At 38.2% G+C, this 20,133-nt stretch overlaps 1 protein-coding gene across 1 annotated transcript in view; it reads right to left on the bottom strand.

Annotated features, from left to right (window-relative positions):
• The window catches only part of LOC139718940 (E3 ubiquitin-protein ligase UHRF1-like), a 41,903-nt gene extending 32,788 nt beyond the window's left edge, over nt 1-9,115 (bottom strand). The window contains exon 1 of the mRNA XM_071630387.1: nt 8,644-9,115. Coding sequence (XP_071486488.1) covers nt 8,644-8,796 — 153 coding nt within the window. The 5' untranslated portion in view covers nt 8,797-9,115. The remainder of the gene's footprint in view (nt 1-8,643) is intronic.
• Between the last annotated feature and the right edge of the window lie 11,018 nt (nt 9,116-20,133).

Genomic DNA, 20,133 nt, shown 5'->3' with positions numbered 1-20,133 from the left:
TCTCATAAGAGGTAATTTTCCAAGAAAAACCTCTTCATTGGGGAATTGTCTATTAGTGCCGACTATGAGAGTTAATAATGTGAATAAATACACAACTCATTTTTCTTTACTGTAAATTGTATTTATTTAATATTCAAACAACACAAACAATGTTTTGATGTCACAAAAGAAACACAAAAATTACAAAAAAATAACATTTTTAATCATCAAAAAACGGGATTTTCATAAAGTCTCAACTATGCCCTTTTGATAATATATTCTATCACTCCTCATTAATCAGACAATGTGGATATTAGATTAAAATAACTTTTGTTGGGACCTCTGAAAACAGATACATAACATGATGAACAGTACTGCCCATTGTGTACCCAACTTCATGGAATGACCCATATCAGCATGAATTGACAGAATATAGGGTACTTATACAAACGGAAATGGGGTGACCCAACTAAAAAGCATAGCTTATAAAATTTGTAGGTCACCATGATGAGCAATATTCATAATTATGTACAGAGTAATTGAGAATATAACATATATACAGACTCCTGAAACATACTTACATAACTTGTACATATTTACATCTTAAAGGTAGTGAACATGAATGATAAAGAGAGAAGGAGAGAACGAGAGAAATAGAGGAAATAAAGTCAGAACCGAAGGGGGAAGAGAGGGGGAAGAAAAAGAAAGAAAGAAAGAGAAAAAATAAACAGTGGAATTAAAATGAATAGGAATTCCACATGAATAATATACCATGTAAAAGTTCATATAAGATTACCTTATAGGGTAAAAGTGTCCAGATATCTGGTATAGGATTATAAAGGCTAGTTACATTGTAACATATTTACTCAGAAGACTTAGTTTTAATTTGTATTAGAATGTTTTGAGGCTTGTGGTTTGTTGAAGAGAATAGGCTAAAGAATTTCAATATTTTGGTCCAGCGAAAGCAAGTGTATTGTGTTTAAGGTTGGTTCTAATGGATGGCAGGTGGTAAGAAGAAGACTGTTGAGTAGTAATTGTGCACTTGTTCATTCATAACAAAAAGTGATGAAATAACCTGTGGAAATTTAGAATCCTTCGAGCTGTACATAATGGATTCTAGATTCATAAGATATATATCCTGTACTTTTAGAAATTTATTTTCATAGAAGAGTTCATTAGTGTGAGAACATGATGTTGCACCAGAAATAATTCTCAAGGTATGAAGCCTGCTGAAGAAAAATTGAAATTCAGATGATATAATCACAACACTTGACATGGGGATGAAGGTAGAACTTCACATCCATTCTGGCAAACAACAACAAAAAGCTGAAAAAAAAGAGACAACTTAGAATTTATGGGAAACATTCCCTCAGGTTCAGTTGTCCACATACAATATTCAGAAAACAATAACTGCACATTAGTATCACCATGGTAAACATTATAAAATCTGTTCCCTTCTGCAGGGAGTTAAATTCATGTTTGTGCAAGCGCTCAGCAACAAATTGAATATTTCCTAAAGTCCTTGCCAGTCCCAGCAAGTGGTAAAAGAAAAAGTTATGTAGAACCCTGTTTGACCATGACATCCCGTGATGAAATGTGTGAGTAAATAATAAAAGGACAGGGCTGCCCCTGAAATTCACACATCAGAAATTAATGATGTTCAGAAGACCAATAAGGGCAATACTTGTGCATCAAGAACTTCATCCATAAGTCAAAAATAATTCCCAAATCAGGGAGATTTTCATGTTCTCTTGTCGGGACATGAAGAGATTATCAATTTTCAGAGAGTTTTCTGAAAAATCAGGTAAATTTGATGGCTCTGAAAGGATGTCATCAAGTGATCAAAACTTTACACCATCTTGCATCAAATAAAGGTCCTATCAGATCTGGTTTGTTTATAAAAATGAATGGAACTAGAATATGATATCAATGTGAATGTTTGTCAAATCTATTTCAAAACAATATCAAAGTGTGATGCCCTTTTTCAAAATATCAAGTAAGGTCAACTTGATAAGTAAACAACAGTCCATTTTTCAGAACTTAATATAATTAAGATAATGCACAAAAATCATAAAACCAAGGAGGTTCAAGAGAATGGAGTCAGAACTGTCGTATTTCCTTTGAAGCCAGGTTCGATGCCGCCACTCGAAAGTATTTGAAGCATGTGGCAAACTGGATCTGCCGCCCAGATAGAAGACAATCGACTCATGTCTCATTGCATAATCATGAGCCACTTTGTGATGTCTTTGTGTCTTTGTGTCTTTGTGATGGTAATTACTTTTCGCCATCCCTACTTATAAAAGATGATATATAATGGTAAAGACACGGGGATGCCCGAACAGAAATTGCGCAAAAAATGATGAAATAAAAATGAAAATTACTCTACTGGCCATGCCCGGACACTAATCTGATAATAAAGAATTATACTTGAAGATTATTCCATATCAGTTTATTTGTCGGCATTAAGTAGAAAAGTGATAAAACTGGCTTTCCAGGAAGGTACAGTTTTAAACACTTTCACATGATACAGCTCTGATTTACACTTTTGCACATATTTCTGGAAGAGATTGACCTTTGTTTAATGTGCTTTATCATTAGGTGAGATTTTGTTTCATTTAATAGATAAAAAAGCAAAATACAGCCAACATCAAGTTCAAGTTCAAAATGAATCTTCAGACTGCTCAGCAAGATGGCGGCATTAAACCCTGTCATCAAAGGCACAGATGCACAGGCTGTGGAATTCTTTTGTACATCAATAGAAAAGTGACAACTGTTTGAATAATTACAGTCAGTTGGAACTCCATCTCTTAAACCTCCTTGATAAAACCAACAATGCTCCAGTCCAATTGTCTGCCATTGAACTAGGGAGGTCCATTATCTTTTATTTCATTTGTGATATATATATATATTTTGTTTTTTGTATGTTGTAAAAGGAACTTGCTCTGAAAACACTACATCATACTGAAGATAAGGGAATATTACATATCAACTTGACCTGAAATTTCAAGTCACACTGCTTGTCCGTTTTCCTTTCTCACAGGATTTTGCGCATTTCTTTCCAACGTGGAATGACCGAATGACAGAGAGCAAAATGTGGTATAAGACCAGCGGCAACAGTTCGGCACAAAAACGCACGTAAATTCACTTTAGCTCAGGGAAAAATCAAAGTAACACCTCGGAGCCATTCCTGTGGTTTATCTGTCAATGGGTCAAGGCAAAATAGATTTCAGCACAAAACAGCCCCCCAAGGCATTGGAGGAGGAATGGGAAATTTTCATACGGCCATCAAAAATCTGCAATAAAAGGCAGCTATGATATTTTTTCTCAATTTTCCCATTTACGTTTCTTTGCATTTGTTTTTATAAATAAGTAAAATTGTTGTTTGATTGTTTGTTTTCATTTAATCACGGGGTAAAATGCCCTTGTTCAGCCAGGTACGGCTTTTTAAAGAGCAGTCACAAAGTTAAGTTGCATTTATGTTTATCCCGTTCATGAGCATCTACGTTATCAGCACAATTATAATGGCTTGTGCTCAAATTAAAAGTATATATGCTCATTTACATCTATGGTCAACAGAGAGTGAGATTGGTATTTCTTTTTGCTTACAAAATCACTCCAATGTTTGAATAATTTGTAAACGCTTTTTTTTTTTAATTTCTTACTACCACTCTCTCTTGCTCTATTAAACAAAGACACATTATAAACAAATACACATGTAGGGGAAACTAGGGTAATTATGGCCCCCTTTTCACATTTTCTATTACTACCATTCAAGTGAAGTTCAATAATATTCTTATTATGTAACAGTCAATGTATACCTGTAATATAAGCCTACAAAAGAAAGTACATACCAGTAATTTCTTGTTTGCATATTAATTACAGTGATGTTAATGACTTTGTGGGGCCATAATTTTCTCATGGGTTGGGGTATTCATAAAGATGTAATAAAGAAAATAATTCTAAGTACGGGTAGTACACTAAATACTACATGAGAGCATGTATAGGAATGATTTTTAATCATAGCAAACCTCAATTATCTTTCTAAATTGATGTAGAGGGTCAAGTTCGTCTATGACCCTGTTTACAGTGCAGTTACAGTTTTAAGAATAGATAAAATATCGTATGTTTTGTTTCATAATCACTACAGACAAGGTTTATCATTACCAACTAACATTACAAAAAAGTATTTGGAAATTATATGAAAAGAAGATATGGCACTTACCTTTGTAAAGTGGAGAATACGCTTTTTACTCTGATTTTGACAATTGACAAAACAGGTCCTCCTATCACAATACTGATAGCTAAATAAATGGATGTTTGGCATACTACTGGTAAGAATTGACCTACCACATGCAACAGCTACTGTACGAGCTGTTGTAAAAACAACTAGAAGATGGGGGTATGATACATTTTATGATGTGGGGCCATAATTACCCCAGGGCCACAGTCTCCCCTATCATATAGTACATTTAATAGGATCCATTCACTCCTTAAAAAGAAGATAAAATCGTTGGCCCTCTTCCAGAACTATTGTTTGAACAAGGGTTCCTAGTGAAATCAGTAAGTGGCTGTCCCTTTTTTTTTCATCTTTTTTTTCAAAGTCTCACCAAACTTGCACCACTTAAATAGCATCCTTGAAAATGAATCACAGTTTGCACCCCCTTCATGTTACAAGGCTTTAAAGTGGTCATCAAATTTACATGAACATTCTTAATTCTCAATCAAAAGATCATGCAAAATATAGTCCTACATAGTTTTGGACTGCTGATAAGGGGACAAATTTTTCAGACTCACTTACAGCCAAGAAAAGTCTAACAAAGGAGACAAAAATCCTCCCAAGATAAGGTAGCTAACAATACCCCCGACAAGATTCAATTACTTGACGGCTTTATGTTGCATGGTGGTATTCATAGCTCCTGCAATTCCGATTTACAGCCTGCAGGCGCTGCCTGTCCCTCAGTCTGCCTCAAGACTAATAAATGGCAAAACAAGTAAAAGGAAGGGGGGGGGGGTGGTCCTTTAAATGACCTCGTTCAAACCAGCATTTGGTCGTCCAGCCAATGATAGTGACAGAACCTCATTCCTTGGGGAGCACAATTACCAGGAATGTGGTCCGCATTGATCCCCCATTGGCCCCTGTCTTCCGGAACAAAGGATACCACACCACAGACAGTGAGTCTATACTTGTCATTTGGACAATGAACGACTTTGGATAACCCTGGCGGAGGGCTTAACTTAATTATATTGCACCTCTAAAAGAAGCCTGCCTCGGCTACTTGATTGTTTCATCTTACAATTCCTGAAAGTACGATATGTGACAATGCGGTAGAGAAACTCTGCAATAGATAGATGGGGTGATAATGCCGTCTCTTTTCAAGATGCCCCAATAACAAGAACGGCTGTCCCAGCTTATGGCCTACAATGTACCTCACCTCGGGCATTTCGCTAGCACGTGACCTTTGACACCACAGCAAACATTTCCCTCTCAATTCTGCACCACGAGGGACCGTTCACACAGTAGAAAATCCCGCTTCCAGAAACCGCATCTTTTTGTCTACGATCTACACGTGTGCAGAAGAAGCACCGTTTTTTTAGAATTCTGAAACTGCACCTTCTTTTTTAATCACTATTGCAGATATTTATGTACATATATGCATGATCACTTCTATCAATTGGTATAGCATTAGCAAACAACGGCAGTTTCAAAAGATTACAGGGGTGACAGTCTGGCGGTTCCAAAAGTCATGTGACCATACATGCGTTGTAAAATTGAATCTTGGCTGGCACATGATTTACACTTCCCAAATCCACAGTTTTAAAAAGAGTTTCAGAAAATTCCTACTCAAGTTGGCAGTTTCCAGTAGAATTACTGGGGAGTTTAGCTAACATTATTGTAGCTCAGCAACCTCACAAACATCTGTGCAGTTTTTTTCATGAATAGGGGGTCCTAGTGTTTTCTCAGGCAAGTATGGCCCTTGTGTCTGGTTTGGATAAGAAGTGTACACATGATAAGCAAACTCTTTGTGTTCATTTCCTGGATATCAAGCCTACAAGTAGACCAATATCCTGTTTACATAGCTCTATTTCTTCTCTATATCACAGTATTACCTCTTCTTTTATATTGGGTTATAAAATCACACATCTGGCTCAACTCAATGGATATCAACAGAGACTCCAACTCTCCCGCCGAAAGCCCATTTTTGCAAAATCTCCCGTTCTCCCGCTTGAGATTTAATTTCTCCTGCCCTGGCTCTGTGTCTCCCATTGGAAAGGATTTCTTACTTATTGCCATCGTATGTTGACAAATAAGCCTTAGATAGAATGAAGGAGCATCTAGAACCCCGGCCGCAAGGAACTTCGCATTTTGCGCTCATCAGCTTGGAGTCTCCTGTTTGCTAGGGGTTTCAGGCGGGAGAATCTCCAGATCAGAAGGTGCTTGGGGTTGGAGTCTCTGTATCAATGTGCGGCAAACCACATTCCCACTTACCCAAAGCAACCAAAACTTGTGATGATCATGTAAATTGTGCGGGCAACTGCTGGCTCAAAATACCATTGAACAATGTCTCTTCACCAGAATGAGCAAAGGTGGGGAAAATGGCTACTGTACAAGAATCTGTTGAATAAAACTACCTATCCCGCCTTTGATTTTACGTGAAAGGAAAACAAGATTAAACTGATCAGTAGGGAGTAGTCTACGTGTTGTGTCTAAGTTGTGACTGCTGCGGTAGAAGAGTAGAAGAAACTCAATTTTTTTTTCTTTCTCTTCTTTCTTTCTGAAATTGCCCAACTTTGTATAATTGGGCTTTAAACTGGCATGACGAGGAGGCAAAATCTAAATGAAAGAAACATGTGACCCACTACAACAAAAGGATCCGAAAGTCGGGGGAGGTCAATCTCTAAAAATAACATGACATTATTCCCTTACTCTTCCACTTTAATTTCATATATAACACGACTCATAAAAGTACTCGGTTGCGGAGATATCGATAATTTTATGGGAGCATGTTGAGTGGTCTAGGAAATCACTGTTTCGAGAAAACCGCCTTCAAAGTTTTCTTTTGGACGCAATTGTGATCAAGGGGAGTAAGACAGTTTTAACCTCTCGACAATAGAAGGTATGCTCTTAGCAACCTCCGCAATGTTCATTCAAGCTAGCGCAAGTGGTCTGCGCATGACCAATCAATAAGCAGGATGTCGCACACTGACCAATGAGATCACTCCCTCGTTGCTAGGGGTGGAGTCTATCTGCGGTGCTAAATCCAAATCTTTGGACACGTTTCTGTTCCATTGAAAGTGGGAAGATCATGGCCAAGAAAAACGCTTTTCGTTTGATCATTTAGCTTCCGAAATTTTGGCAGATGATAGACAAAACATGAGACTGTAAAATTATGCCCAAAACAGAAATTCAATGGTTTTGACCAACTTTGATGATGCGACTTCAAACTTGATTTTCTCGGCTTAGCCGTCAGCGACTTTCAGATCCTTTTGTCGTAGCGGGTCACATATTATCACTTGACTAAACCACTGGTGACTCTTCCCTTTAATAACACAATGCCACTCTTGCAATAATAGTATGAAGAAGTTAAACTCTTTCAGCCGGAGAGAAATTAATTCTTGGAATATTAGCCTTTGTACTGTCAGAAACGCCTTCCAAGTCTAAGCTCAGTGATCACTGGAAATAGAAACATAATGAATTTAATTCAGATTGCACAAATTGACCATCCCACGGATAGAATAATCTACATCACATTGTAACTCTACAGGCTTAGGATTGGATCTGTTATTACGGCCCTCAACAACTACATTTATAGGTAAAATAATTCAGGTGGGGGCCTACTAATTCAGGTAATTTGTATCCACTTCTAAATCGGTCCACACCCGCAGCAGACACACATGCACATAGACAAAGTAGATGTAGTTATATGTAAAATTTAGCCGCCGAGGTGACTCTCATCCTCAGGAAGATTTTATGAACATGAAGCACCTCAGGAAAAGTTTTCTCACCAGCAATGAAATTGAGTCACAAGTTTTAACGGAATGCTGTAGAATCTATGTCACAACTTTGAAAAAAAAATGGGCAAAGATAAAACTTGATAAGTCTTGCGGCTGAATTGAAGCTCGTTAATCATTAGACAGAAAGATCCGTCTGTCTGGAGGACTCTTTTTATATTTTGCCATTAACGCTGTCCTCCGTAGACAGACGGAGGGGATCCGTGAAGCCAGACGCAGACTCCGCGGAACATTCCCCGACGGACAGATACAGACCGATCTTTCGGTCAAGTTAATCATGCACTATCTAGCTGCCACCCGTTGTGAAAATACAGTGTAAAACTGTTCGTTAGAGTCAGAGGAAAGCTAGCCAAATGAAAAATTGTCCTGCAGACTGGATTCTATTTCTGCCTTTTGTTGTGGTCACACTCCTCCAGTTACATTACTCGCAAAGAACACATAACATAGACACTAAAATCCTCAAACAAGAATGACCATTTTCCTATTCTCTCTCTCTCTCTCTCTCATACACACACACAAAATATGGTGGGGTGTTTTTTTTCGAAACTCGTGAATATGGAGTCAAGTAAGCCCATTATACAGGTATTCTAATCTAGAGTCGAGACTAGAGGTCTACTAAAACGTCAAGTAATTAGTAAGTAAGGCCCTTCTCACCTCCTTTCCACCGTAGAAAAGCCGTTGGCGGTCAAGCGGGGCATCGAAGAGATCCACAAGCTTCTCCCGAAACTGCTCGATTTTCGTCAGCTTTGACAAGCCATCGATTCGTTGAGCATTCTTGCAGTCGAACTTCCTTACGAGCACCCACATGATGGCAGAAATTGCAATAAATTTCGGCCACAGAAAGGTTGTCGCCAGTCACTTGGGTCGGTGTTCGTTGGCTGTATTTTGTCGCGTACAGAACAACCTGTTCAAACAGGTAAAGAACTCTGTCAAATTGCTGTGAAGACGCTATCTCGGAACTACAGATGTAGTTTTACACTCAGACAAGTGTAAGCCTACGATCGCATTGCACTGCATGCACGCACTTCCTCACCTCTCACAGCATACAACAACTGATGATGCACACAGGGCCTAGGGACGCTACTCTCCCACCACATTAGCACTGCATACTAGTAGTACGCATGCCGCGGAGTTGTGGTTGTAAATAATCAAAACATGTGTTCGACGCGAAGTGGCGGGAAATCTTGAAGGCGACCTTCACTTCCGGGTTGCATAAACAAAGCGTGGGAGTTGTAGATGGCGCTGTGCATATTGTGCTCTTGTTTTGGTTGAGCGCGTTCCTGATCCTCGGTTCGTGAGGTGAGGGCTCGATCGTCGGCGGCCCGGGCTGGTGTTTTTCTTACGAAACTCGATCACTCCGATCGTCACATTAGGGTGCAGTAGTACTAGTAAATGTACTGTACCATACAGAATACGAGCAGAGTTTGCTGGTAGATCATATCAAGTCTTCAAAAAGGGGATGCAACAAATAGACTTCGTTAAGCCTCTTCTGTCTTTTTTTTTTTTAAGCAGTACATAGAATCATCTGTAATGATCTTTTTACTTGCACTTTTCATCTGGGCACTTGACAAGCACAAGTACAATGATACGCCAACGGCGGTCTTTACCATTTGCGGATGAAACAACTTGAACCCAGCAATAATGCTTTAAAATGTGAGTTAGGGATAGAAACAACTACTGTATAGATATAAATCTGCATAATCGATGTTAGGTATTGCTAAATATAATGCAAAATGTGAACAATAGTTATAATAAACAATTTTCCAGACTAAACCGTCTACAGTTATGGTTTATTGAGAAAAATACGGATATCTCTATATATTTTAGGCTTTATTGCAAAAATTTTACATGGTAGGATGTTTTGTGACACAACAGACCTACACATATGAATCAAATGTGATATCTTGAACATCTTTTTAAATCACTCCTCCCAAAGGTAAACCGCAGGACCTTTAACTGGAAGAAGAAGAAGAAGTCTCGTTTGTTGTAATCCCATTAAGAAATAAAAATTAGATCCCAGTAGGCCTAAGCTATTTCTGAGCATGTGCATAGGCCGCAAATGGGACTTGGTCTAATTTTGCAAGTGATTTCCCCGGCATTCAACAACTAAAGTAAGTGCCTCGGTAAGAAACTACTAAGCAACAAGAAAGTAATAACAAGTATCATCTGCTTTTATGAACCAATTGAGCAATTCCTCTCCTTGTAGACAATACACATGGCTTTTGTGTTGCTGGAGGCAATATTATGATGTGTTATATTCGCATAGATGAGTCCTACAGTATAGGCCTAACTCTTAAATTTGAAGAGATTTAGGAACCTCCGGCATATAGAAAAAATGATTGATCGTACTATATAATTATATAATGAGAGGCTGCAGTCACCTTTCTGTATTTCTGTTTTGTGTGTGTGTGTGTGTGTGTGTGTGTGTGTGTGTGTGTGTTTAAAGAAAGATCGATGGGGGAAAATATTCTGTATTAGTGCGTGACCTGAATTTTGCAGGAACATGCAGTAAGACACGCCCTCCACACATACATTAAAACGTGTTTTGCTGCCCCAATATCGGACTTAAAATACTGTATATAAGTTTCAAGTTTTCTGCGTTTTTACCGAAATGCTGGTCGCATTCACAATCTGAAATGATGAGTCACAAACCTACACTCCTCCCGATAGGAAACGAGAATGAATTGCCATATAAAATGGCACAGAATGTGATTTTCTCCCTTATACTTTCTCCCCTTGTTTAAAGGAAAATCAGTAACAATCAAGGTGCCCGAGTATACTCGGGACTCGTCCTCAACGGGTTAAGGGGGAATTTACCCCCAAATATCAGAGAATGTAGTGATAATGAAAAGGAACATAGGCATATCAGTGAAGTTTGAGGGGAATCGGGCAATCTGTTAAAACAGATAATTTATAATAATGATGTTTGGACGTTTTGGTTAATGAGAAATGACCGCCTGACTCAGACAAGAAGGCTACCTAACAATTTGTGATATTACATAGTTGCGGAATGATAAAAGGAAATGTAAATGTGATTATTTTCATTTTCTGTGCACAATGAAACTCATCACTCGACTTAACACCCGCAGGAAGAAAGGGAATTGTGTTACCCCTTTAGTCAGTAACACTGAGTTGAGGAGCTTAATATTCTTAAACATTAAAACGGTCTGAAAATAAGGTTCCATAATTCAGTGAACCGATAATAGGAAGAGGTCAGGGTTATCATATAAATGGATTCCCCTACCGATGTGGAATTAGATTGTAATAGCGCTAGCCTAGAGTGTGGAAGCATTGTCAAAAAATTATTAATGCTGGGCAGTTACCCTATAGTTGCATAAATTCATAAGGTAACAGACTCGTATAAGTTGTAGGCCTATCATCAAGCTGTGTAGATTTTGTATAATTTAGGCCAATTTATGTACAATTATTGCAACAATTTGCTTCCATCTATTTTTGATTCTATGTTCCTCAAAAACCAATCATTTCATGAATATCCCACTAGGCGTTCCAATGAATTTCATTTACCCCTTTTACGCACGATCCTTGCTAAAAATACACTTATTTATATAGGCCCAAATTATTGGAATTCTTTGAATCATGATATAAAAAACGCCCCATCTATATATTCTTTCAAGAGGAGACTGAGGTCCTTTCTATTGCAATCGTATGACTCTACAGTACTGAACTAGCCGTTTGGCCTTCTTTCTCACTTACTGACTTAATTACCTTTTTTCCTCTTTGAAGAAAAAATTGTATTCTTTTTAGTGGATGTCTGCTGCCATCTACGCTATCGCCCAAAGCGTCAAGACTTGAATTTCTGTCTTACTCCAGTTCATACGTCCCCTCATTTCCTTGCTTTTCTCCTTTCTGGCGTTACAATATCACTTTTTTTCTCCACAACTATCATCTGTTTCTCTTGACATGCTTCTGTCGGAGATCGCTGTCTCTGTTGTGCATTTTCGTTTGCTATTTTGTCTTCTGTTTGTTAGTCTTGTCCATTCCGTTTTGTCCCGTACAACCTTTTCTTCAGTAGTTGTTTCGTTGTCTAGTCGTTTTCTATGTTCATTCGCGTCTATAAAAGTAAATGTATTTATCTGTGAATCTAATTCTCAGTGGGCTTCCAGACTTCTTCTTCTTCTTTTCTTTTCTTTTTCCTTTTGTATTTATGATGCTTCAATTATCTTCCCACTGATGTTATTTTTCCAGAGGGGCCCACATTCTACAAGCTCTGTCTTTTTAGTGGGTCTCTCCATTTTTCGCACTTTAAGCAAAGTTATACATGTACCTCATTTCGATCACTTCTGTTTCTTTTTTCACAACAATGTATAATTACTATAAGGTCCTCAATGTTGTACATTCTTTTCAATACATAATGTTCTGTTTACCTTATTCTCTGTTGTCAAAAGAAGTGTAACTTATGTTTTGTCGGAAAATGAAATAAACTTTGAATTGAATTGAATTGAATAAAATCGATCAATTCTTTTCCATGAACAAATCACTACATTTCTTAGTTTGTAGAATATTCAGTCCAAACATTATTGAAGCATTTTGAACAGTTATAATACAAGTAGGAAATAACTATGTTGGAAGTGCTTAAGAGAGGTAAGATAAAACATATATAATTACATGCAAAAGTGATGAAATTAGAATCACGCAACTATTTTTGTTTTTTACATTCTTTAGTAGGGTCTACGTCGTAGGGCGAAAAATCTGAAAACAACCAAATTTCCTAGGAACGCAAAATTAGATTATTTTGACGAGCGCCATCTCCCAAGGCACGCCCGTAATTAGGGAAAGGCCCGACTTTTCTTTGCGCACATGGGACTGCGCATTGATGATGATGACTTTTTGATGGGTATGGAATTTGCCGTTCGCAGACACAACGTGACTGATGATGGTCGATGATCGCGCGTTGTTCGATGATCGCCGATGATGTTGATGCATACCCATTGCATGCATCATCTGGATGTAAACGATATCAGAATTCTAAATGCATAGAATAAGAGGACAAAAATGACGGGAAAATAATCTCAAGAGAAACGCGGTTTTACAGTGACGAGCAACTACAAGCCAAGGTGAGTAAAAGCTGGTGTCCTTCACTCGTTGATTGCCATCTCGCCACCGATTGGCGATGTATTGTGAATTGAATGACATTGAGATTTGAGTGTTGCAAGAGCAACTTTGATGCGTGACAAAATGCGTTGTCGCGTCCAGTGTAATCGAATGAAAGTACACGTGGTCAGATTCCAAAGAGTGGAAAATGCAAGAAGAAGAAGTGACCAGTCGTCTGACAATTTCATTTGATGAAAGAAACTCAAATGAAAGCTCAATAATGATCTATCTAGCTACAGTTCCCTAAATAACAAGTCGGCAATCATGCACTTTAGGGTATTACTATTTACTGGCTATACTATTAAAATCACTCAGTGTGAGATTTGCCACCAAGTCACTGTAACGACTAACGTTAGAGATCTATGTGTACAAGGAGCGCCCCATACAGGGTAACCCCGTCGCGGGGCGCTGTAACACAGTAACGGTACGTATTTGTCCGTATGGGGTCGCTGCTGCGGTTACATACAGGGTTACCGCAACCTATACATAACCTAGATTTTTACTGTTCTCACGCAAAAGTAACTTTTTCTTGGACTTTTTTCTTGGAGAGCTATCAATCACAGGATCTATGCTTGGATCTAATTCATATCATATGTGTTGATGATATTCCCTTTTCTGTTTGTTTGTTTGTCTGTCTTGTCAATGTTGTTACATGTACCTCCACCAAGGCAAGAGCTTAATATGTTTTCATTGGTGTTGGTTGGTTTGTCTCTTTGCAAAATAACTCAAAAAGTTGTGAACACATTTTAATGAAACTTGTAGCAAAAGTTGATAATGACACAAGGAACAGATTGATGATTAACTTTTGGTAGTGACTCGGGAATTTTTATGTTTTTTTTATTTTTTTATCATTTTGCACAGGGTCAATGAACTTTTGTTAAAACAAGAGAAAAGGAAAAAAAATGGAGGGGGGGGGTGCACCCCTCTTTAATTTTGTAATGGCGCCCACAGTTTACGGAATTCCTGGATCCACCCCAGTTCCAGGTGACTGTTGTTATAACTTATGTGTAATGCACATACAATGTAACAGTGAGTGTGATGCTTGTTTGTAACGGTATTGTGAGCCAGCTATATGGTTGGAAATGCCGAAGAAATGAAAGCAACCTGTGAGCTTTGATGCTCGAGGACTCTGGAGATGTCTTTTGGAATCCCCTTCTCTGGTACTAAAGGACTTCTGCTTGGCTTGCTAGTATTCTAATCCCTTATGAATATGTGTTGATTGATGAAAACAGATCGGTTTTTGAGAAAAGTGGGATGCACTGCTCGCTAAATAGCTCTCTTACAGTAGTGCTTCGCGAACAAAAGGGATTATTTCCGAGGAAGTGGGGATAAGGGGGATAGTTAGAGAGTTTGTGAATACTTTGTTTGGGATGCATGAACGATCAGCATTATGTCCGAACTGGGTTCATTGACCGTAGGTGTCAGATCAATTCATGATCTGTCCATCACTTGACCCAGTGATCCAAGGCAGTAGGTTGAATGGTCATTTTACAGAGTAATTTTGATACAGTGGAAAGACCTGCACACTGCATCGCTCTCAAGTGGATGTCTTGGTGTATAGATGTGATTGCACCAAGAGATTGTATTACTGGTTTCATCAAAAACATGTCCAAGGAAAAGAAGGTGCATTTTAGAGGGAAACTACTCTGTATTGAATTGACAAAACAAATTTTGTATGACAGAATTGCCTCATTTATGCAAACATGACTTGCAATAAAATATGAATTAAAAAAAATGAATTAAAATTAGAGTAAATGATAGTATATGAATTGATAGTGTTTGTATAGCACAGTGTTTGTATAGTGCATAAACACAAGGTGATAGTATTTTGATGTGTTTATATGATGAAATAAGTATGGAAAAATGGGTATGGAAATGAGAATTGATTAGCTAGAATAAAACTTCCACTGTTCAGTGTGTTGACTTAACTCTGTTTATCACTACAGACCTAGAACTGCCTTACACCCCTCTAATAAGTCACTGAACTGCACATGGCACACATTGTATCTGTGTGTGTGTGTGGGGGGGGGGGGGGTAGGTGGGTTGAGAATGTAGTGTGTTTCCTTGTCTGGTCCATATCATCAGTGTATCACCTAACCTTGCAAGTTTAATCTCCATGAAACAAGATTAATTTGTCCAAAGCTATGAAAAAGTGCAGGTACCCTGTATGACAATTTACAGCGTACATTTTGTACTCCAGGGGAGAAGTTGACATTGGTTGAAATGTGTAGACACCGAGGGGTTATTGCGGTAAACTTGGAGCAATGCTTTAATGAAGCAGTAATGTTTGTCGGTCACCTTGTTGCTCTTTGATTCCAAGAAAAATATTTTCCAACAAATATCAACAGCTCTTTGACATACCCAACCAGTGTGTAAAAAATAAAACAATTTTAATAGCACACCTAGCATATATGCAATTTTGCAGCTTTTAGTGAAAAATCTATGTTTTCTGAAATTCTATTATGTGATAGAATCAATTTATCCAGCATTATTGCTATTTTTTCGTTCCTCGTTCTTTTTTTTTTTTGCTATGCATCAGTTATGCTCTTTGATCTTCAGAAGTTGGCATGAGTTGTTCCTAAGGCAAGCATATGATACAAAGATTGGATTTGAAATACCAGTAATACAGTAATACATACATGTAATAAATGTAAAAAAGACAAAAAAAAAAAAAAAAAAAACCCTTCTAAAACATGATGAACTGTGTATATGCTGTAGACTAACAACATAGACCAGCTTAAACTAGACTTTTTGAACCATTTTGATACTGAAATAAAGAAAATTTGATAAAGATTGTGTATGTGTGTGTGTGTGTGTGTTTGTGTGGGTGAAATTTGTATTATTTTGCAATTAACTAATTTGTCTATTATTGTTCATATGAAAAATAAAGAAAAGTAAATAAAGAAATTAAAAGATTGACAAAAACAAAAAAGTGTGTGTGTCAGGGCTGCCAACTCTCACGCATTGAGCGTGAGACTTACTCATTTTGGTCCTTTCTCACTCTAAAACTTTATTTCATTTGCATGCATTTCTATTGATCTCACTCATTTTGACTCCTAAATTATAGCATTGGCCTATGGGAGTCTCACTCTCAACTAGTTTCCAAAGTTGGCAGCCCTGGTGTGTGTGAGTGTTAAATAACAGAGCTTTAGAGACTGCTACTTTTCAACAAAATGTGATTAAAATCTTTCCTTCTTGTTCAGGATAGTTGTACTAAAGAATGATTCTTCTTAATTTTTTGTTTAGTTTATGTTATAACAAAATAATGAAAGAACTTCAAATAAATCTGTTATGAGAAATAGCCTATTAAAGGTATGTCTTGCCCAATGTGCGTGGTTGGTACCATTTGCTGACCATTGCATCAAAGGCTGGGTACAATCACTACAACATGAAATAGTAGCGTTAACAGGACAATGAAAGAAAAAAAAAGATGGAATTTTCATTCACAAGTGAGGCAGTTGTACATTTATGTATTATTGCACCCAGTTATGCTTTATGTAAGCATTTAATTATTAATTTTCAGATACTAAACCATTCTTAGCCTGAACTGAAATTGAAAGCAAAGACAGAGATACTGGGGAAAAATATCTCCATGCATCAGTATATTTGAATTACGCCATCTATTGGGCAAGAATGTACACTCAGCGTGTGCTCGTCCTGCGGTCTGTCGTGTTTCATCACAGGTTTCGTTTCCTCCCCAGTTTGTTTGTAAGGCAAGTCAGGAAAAAAAAAACTTGAGCCCTTGAAAAGAGAAAATGACTCCTGACACTCCCATAGAGCTGAATTCAGGATTCGCACACTGCTGACAGAATACGTCATCAATGGATATGAGAAGGGGGCTTTTTTTATATGCTGTTCTTGAGAGGTAGGACATTTGTGTGTTGTTGTTGTTTTTGGGTCTTTTTTTTTGTAAGTTCACACTGAACTTACTATAGCTCATCATGTCCTACAGAGATCTTTGCAATTTTCTTAACTCTGTGCCAATTCATGTTCGCATGCCCGACTCGGTGAACTGCCTGCCAAGTTTGCATATTCTGCTCAAACGCACAAACCCGCCCAAAAGGATCGATAAAGCACCAATTGTCACAGTATATTGAAAGCATTTCTTGCTATTCCAATCCTGTCACATGTAGGTTACATTTTACAGTGATTGACTATCAAGCGGTATTCCCTAGTGGATTTGCTCGTAAATTCTAAGTTTCTGTCACTGTTTTGTGTGCAAAAGTCATAGCTCTACAATAATGTATCTGCCAGTCATTTGAAAGAAAAACAATCATAGATTTGTCACGCAATTTACATCTGAGCAAAGCTCATTACATGTCCATAGTTGCCAAAATCTATTCAAAGTTTTGAGAAACTGAGTGTTTTCCCAGAGCACGACTATGTTGTGGTCTCAGAATAATGTGGCACACAGAAGGGCTTTTTACACTTGTGTTTCTTAACCCCGGACTTTCTCTGACCCAGGACTATCGTTAGTCCCGTACCAATTTTTTCAGCTTTTTACACTCGCCAATTAGTCCCGTACTATCTCTTGTCCGGGGCTAAGGAGAAAACTGACCTTTTTACACTCGTATTTCTTAGCCCCGGACTTTCCAAACCACATGAATATTCATAATTACGCTGTGTACTGTACACGTACACGCACGCACCGGCAGCACTCGATTACCTCGTTTCTGATTGGTCAGTGAGGGTCGGACTTCGTCTCCGTCGCTTAGCCCAGGATTATTTTTTCGTTCTGTTTACACTCACTTGCTTGGCACCGCAATTGCGGTGCTAGCACCGCAATTGCGGTGCTAACCCCTGCTATTTTGCAGGGCCAGATAGTACCGTACTATCGGTGGGGCTAGCCCACTTTGGCAAAAACGAGTGTAAACAGAAAGTGGGCTAAGGATAGTCCCGTACCAACGGTGGGGCTAAGGCCCCCCCTTAGCCCCACCGTTGGTCCGGGGCTAAGCAAAATTTTACAAGTGTAAAAAGCCCTAGAGGGTTTACACCATGGCACATGGTATAAAGTGTTAAAAGGTTTCACTCAAAGAGCCTCTACATGTATCTATAGAATGCAAGGGACTTGCTGAAGATATTTAATGATAACTGCTATTCGTCATTCTTTAATCCAATGATGATATAAATGTAGGATTATACACTATGCCTGTTGAATATGATATCTTCTAAAATCATAACTATTAAAGACTCCCCCCCCCCAAAAAAAAAAAAAAAAAAATGATTCTGTGAGTCTTGTGATCATCTTTCATAAAATAGTTGCACAATATTGCTGTGTGAATCCATCCCTCTCCATGAATTGGTCTCACTGAATGGACTGAATTGTGTTGTGGAGTAATTCATGAATGTACAACATTTAAAGTTTAATATGAATGATATGAGGTGCCTGGTATGATATAAAGACCACTATGCTATTAAGTACTGGGGAATAAAGAAGACACCCTCGGGGGGAATATGACTAATATCACAGCCTGTTTGAATTTATTTCCATGCATTGAGATCTTTGTAGGGCATTTTGACGACGGCAAGAGGAATGATATGGCTCGTTAATCTTATCAAGTATATATTCATCCATAATAGCTGATTCATGGCAAATGAATAAAGGTGGCTCTACCATACAAAAGAATGAGAAGAAACCTGTAGTTGGTATCATTAAGATATCTTTATCGAACAGTTTCCACTTCCGCTTACTTTCAATGCAGAAGCAAGAAAACTGCTATGGATTGTGCCAATAGAGAAAAAAAATGGTAAAAAAAAATAAAAAATAAAAAATTCAGGCAGCATTCTCATGATTAAGAGCACACTCACATCTTATGCTCACATAAAGGAAACACTTGTTGAAAACATTGGAAGTCGCTTGTTGCATTTGTGTGTTTTTGCTTTCTTTGTTATTATCTTTTCCTTTGATTCACTGAAAAGTAATCTTGGATGTTTTGTCAATTTAGATGTACAATATTTTATAAAATGGGTTCAAGAATGTAGCCAATAGGAAGCGCTGAAATGAGACACACCTCCTTCCTTTACTTCAGTACAATTGCACTGCCTGTAATCCTATGGTAGATTGCCGATCGTCTGTGCGCGCGGCGGCTCCTTCGATGAATTGCATGCATACGCGCTGTCAATCCTGTAAACAACTTCTAGTTCGGGCTGCCGGCCGGCCGGCCTGTCTTCCCGTGTGCATAACATGTGTGGCGTACGTACGTATACTCTACTATACGTACACTTTGTACAGTACAGTAGACCAAGCGTTATGGGACCGGACGCGTACATGGAGTCACTTTGAAGAGCAAATCCAACGATTTAGCAGGTTAATTCTCACGCCGTTTTCAGAGTATGTTGTCTAGTAGGCCTATATGAGGAGTCTATATCAAGTCTTTAAGGTAAAGGGTGCATATTCTATGTAAAATAAGTAAGTTTTCATGCGGGAACTTAACTTCTTGTGTCCGGAAACCCAACCCCCATATATACTTATACTGTATGTGCGGGACTTCCGCGAGTGCGACGTGCGTAAATGTTTGGGACGAACATCTTCGGACGTCTTGACCCACAAAGGTACGTGAAAAATGCTGAAAAATGATGTTAGTTTTCGAATTTTCGACCCATTTTATAAAACAAATGATGCACAGGATTATTTCGTGGCGTTAGTGGAGGCGTAGCTCACTCTCGGGTATTTACAATGTAGTGCAACATGCACTCGGCTTCGCCTCGTGCATGTTTCACAATTGTAAATACCCTCGAGTGCACCACGCCTACACTAACACACTCTATCCTGTGCATCATTTGTATAATAACAGTACTCTGGAATAACAGTGACAGTTGCATATTAGTTGGTCAAAATGCATCTCAGACTCGTTATTGTGTCCACGTGGCTCAACAACAAAAAAAAAATGATAAGAGAAAGCTGCGGGACAAATTGCTTTAATATAATGTACTGTTTTGTGTCAGACATTTACAAAGGATGAGCAAATGCTGATTAAATTAATGGAAAAAGTTCATGTTTTGCTGTAGTTATGGGATACTTTCTTTATGTGA

This window comes from Diadema antillarum, unplaced genomic scaffold (assembly GCF_040938485.1).
Source record: "Diadema antillarum isolate AM-2024a unplaced genomic scaffold, OU_Dant_1.0 scf00000103, whole genome shotgun sequence".
Taxonomy (NCBI): Eukaryota; Metazoa; Echinodermata; class Echinoidea; order Diadematoida; family Diadematidae; genus Diadema; species Diadema antillarum.
The sequence above is the reverse complement of the archived record's forward strand: the minus strand, read 5'-3'. Positions and strand labels throughout refer to the sequence as shown.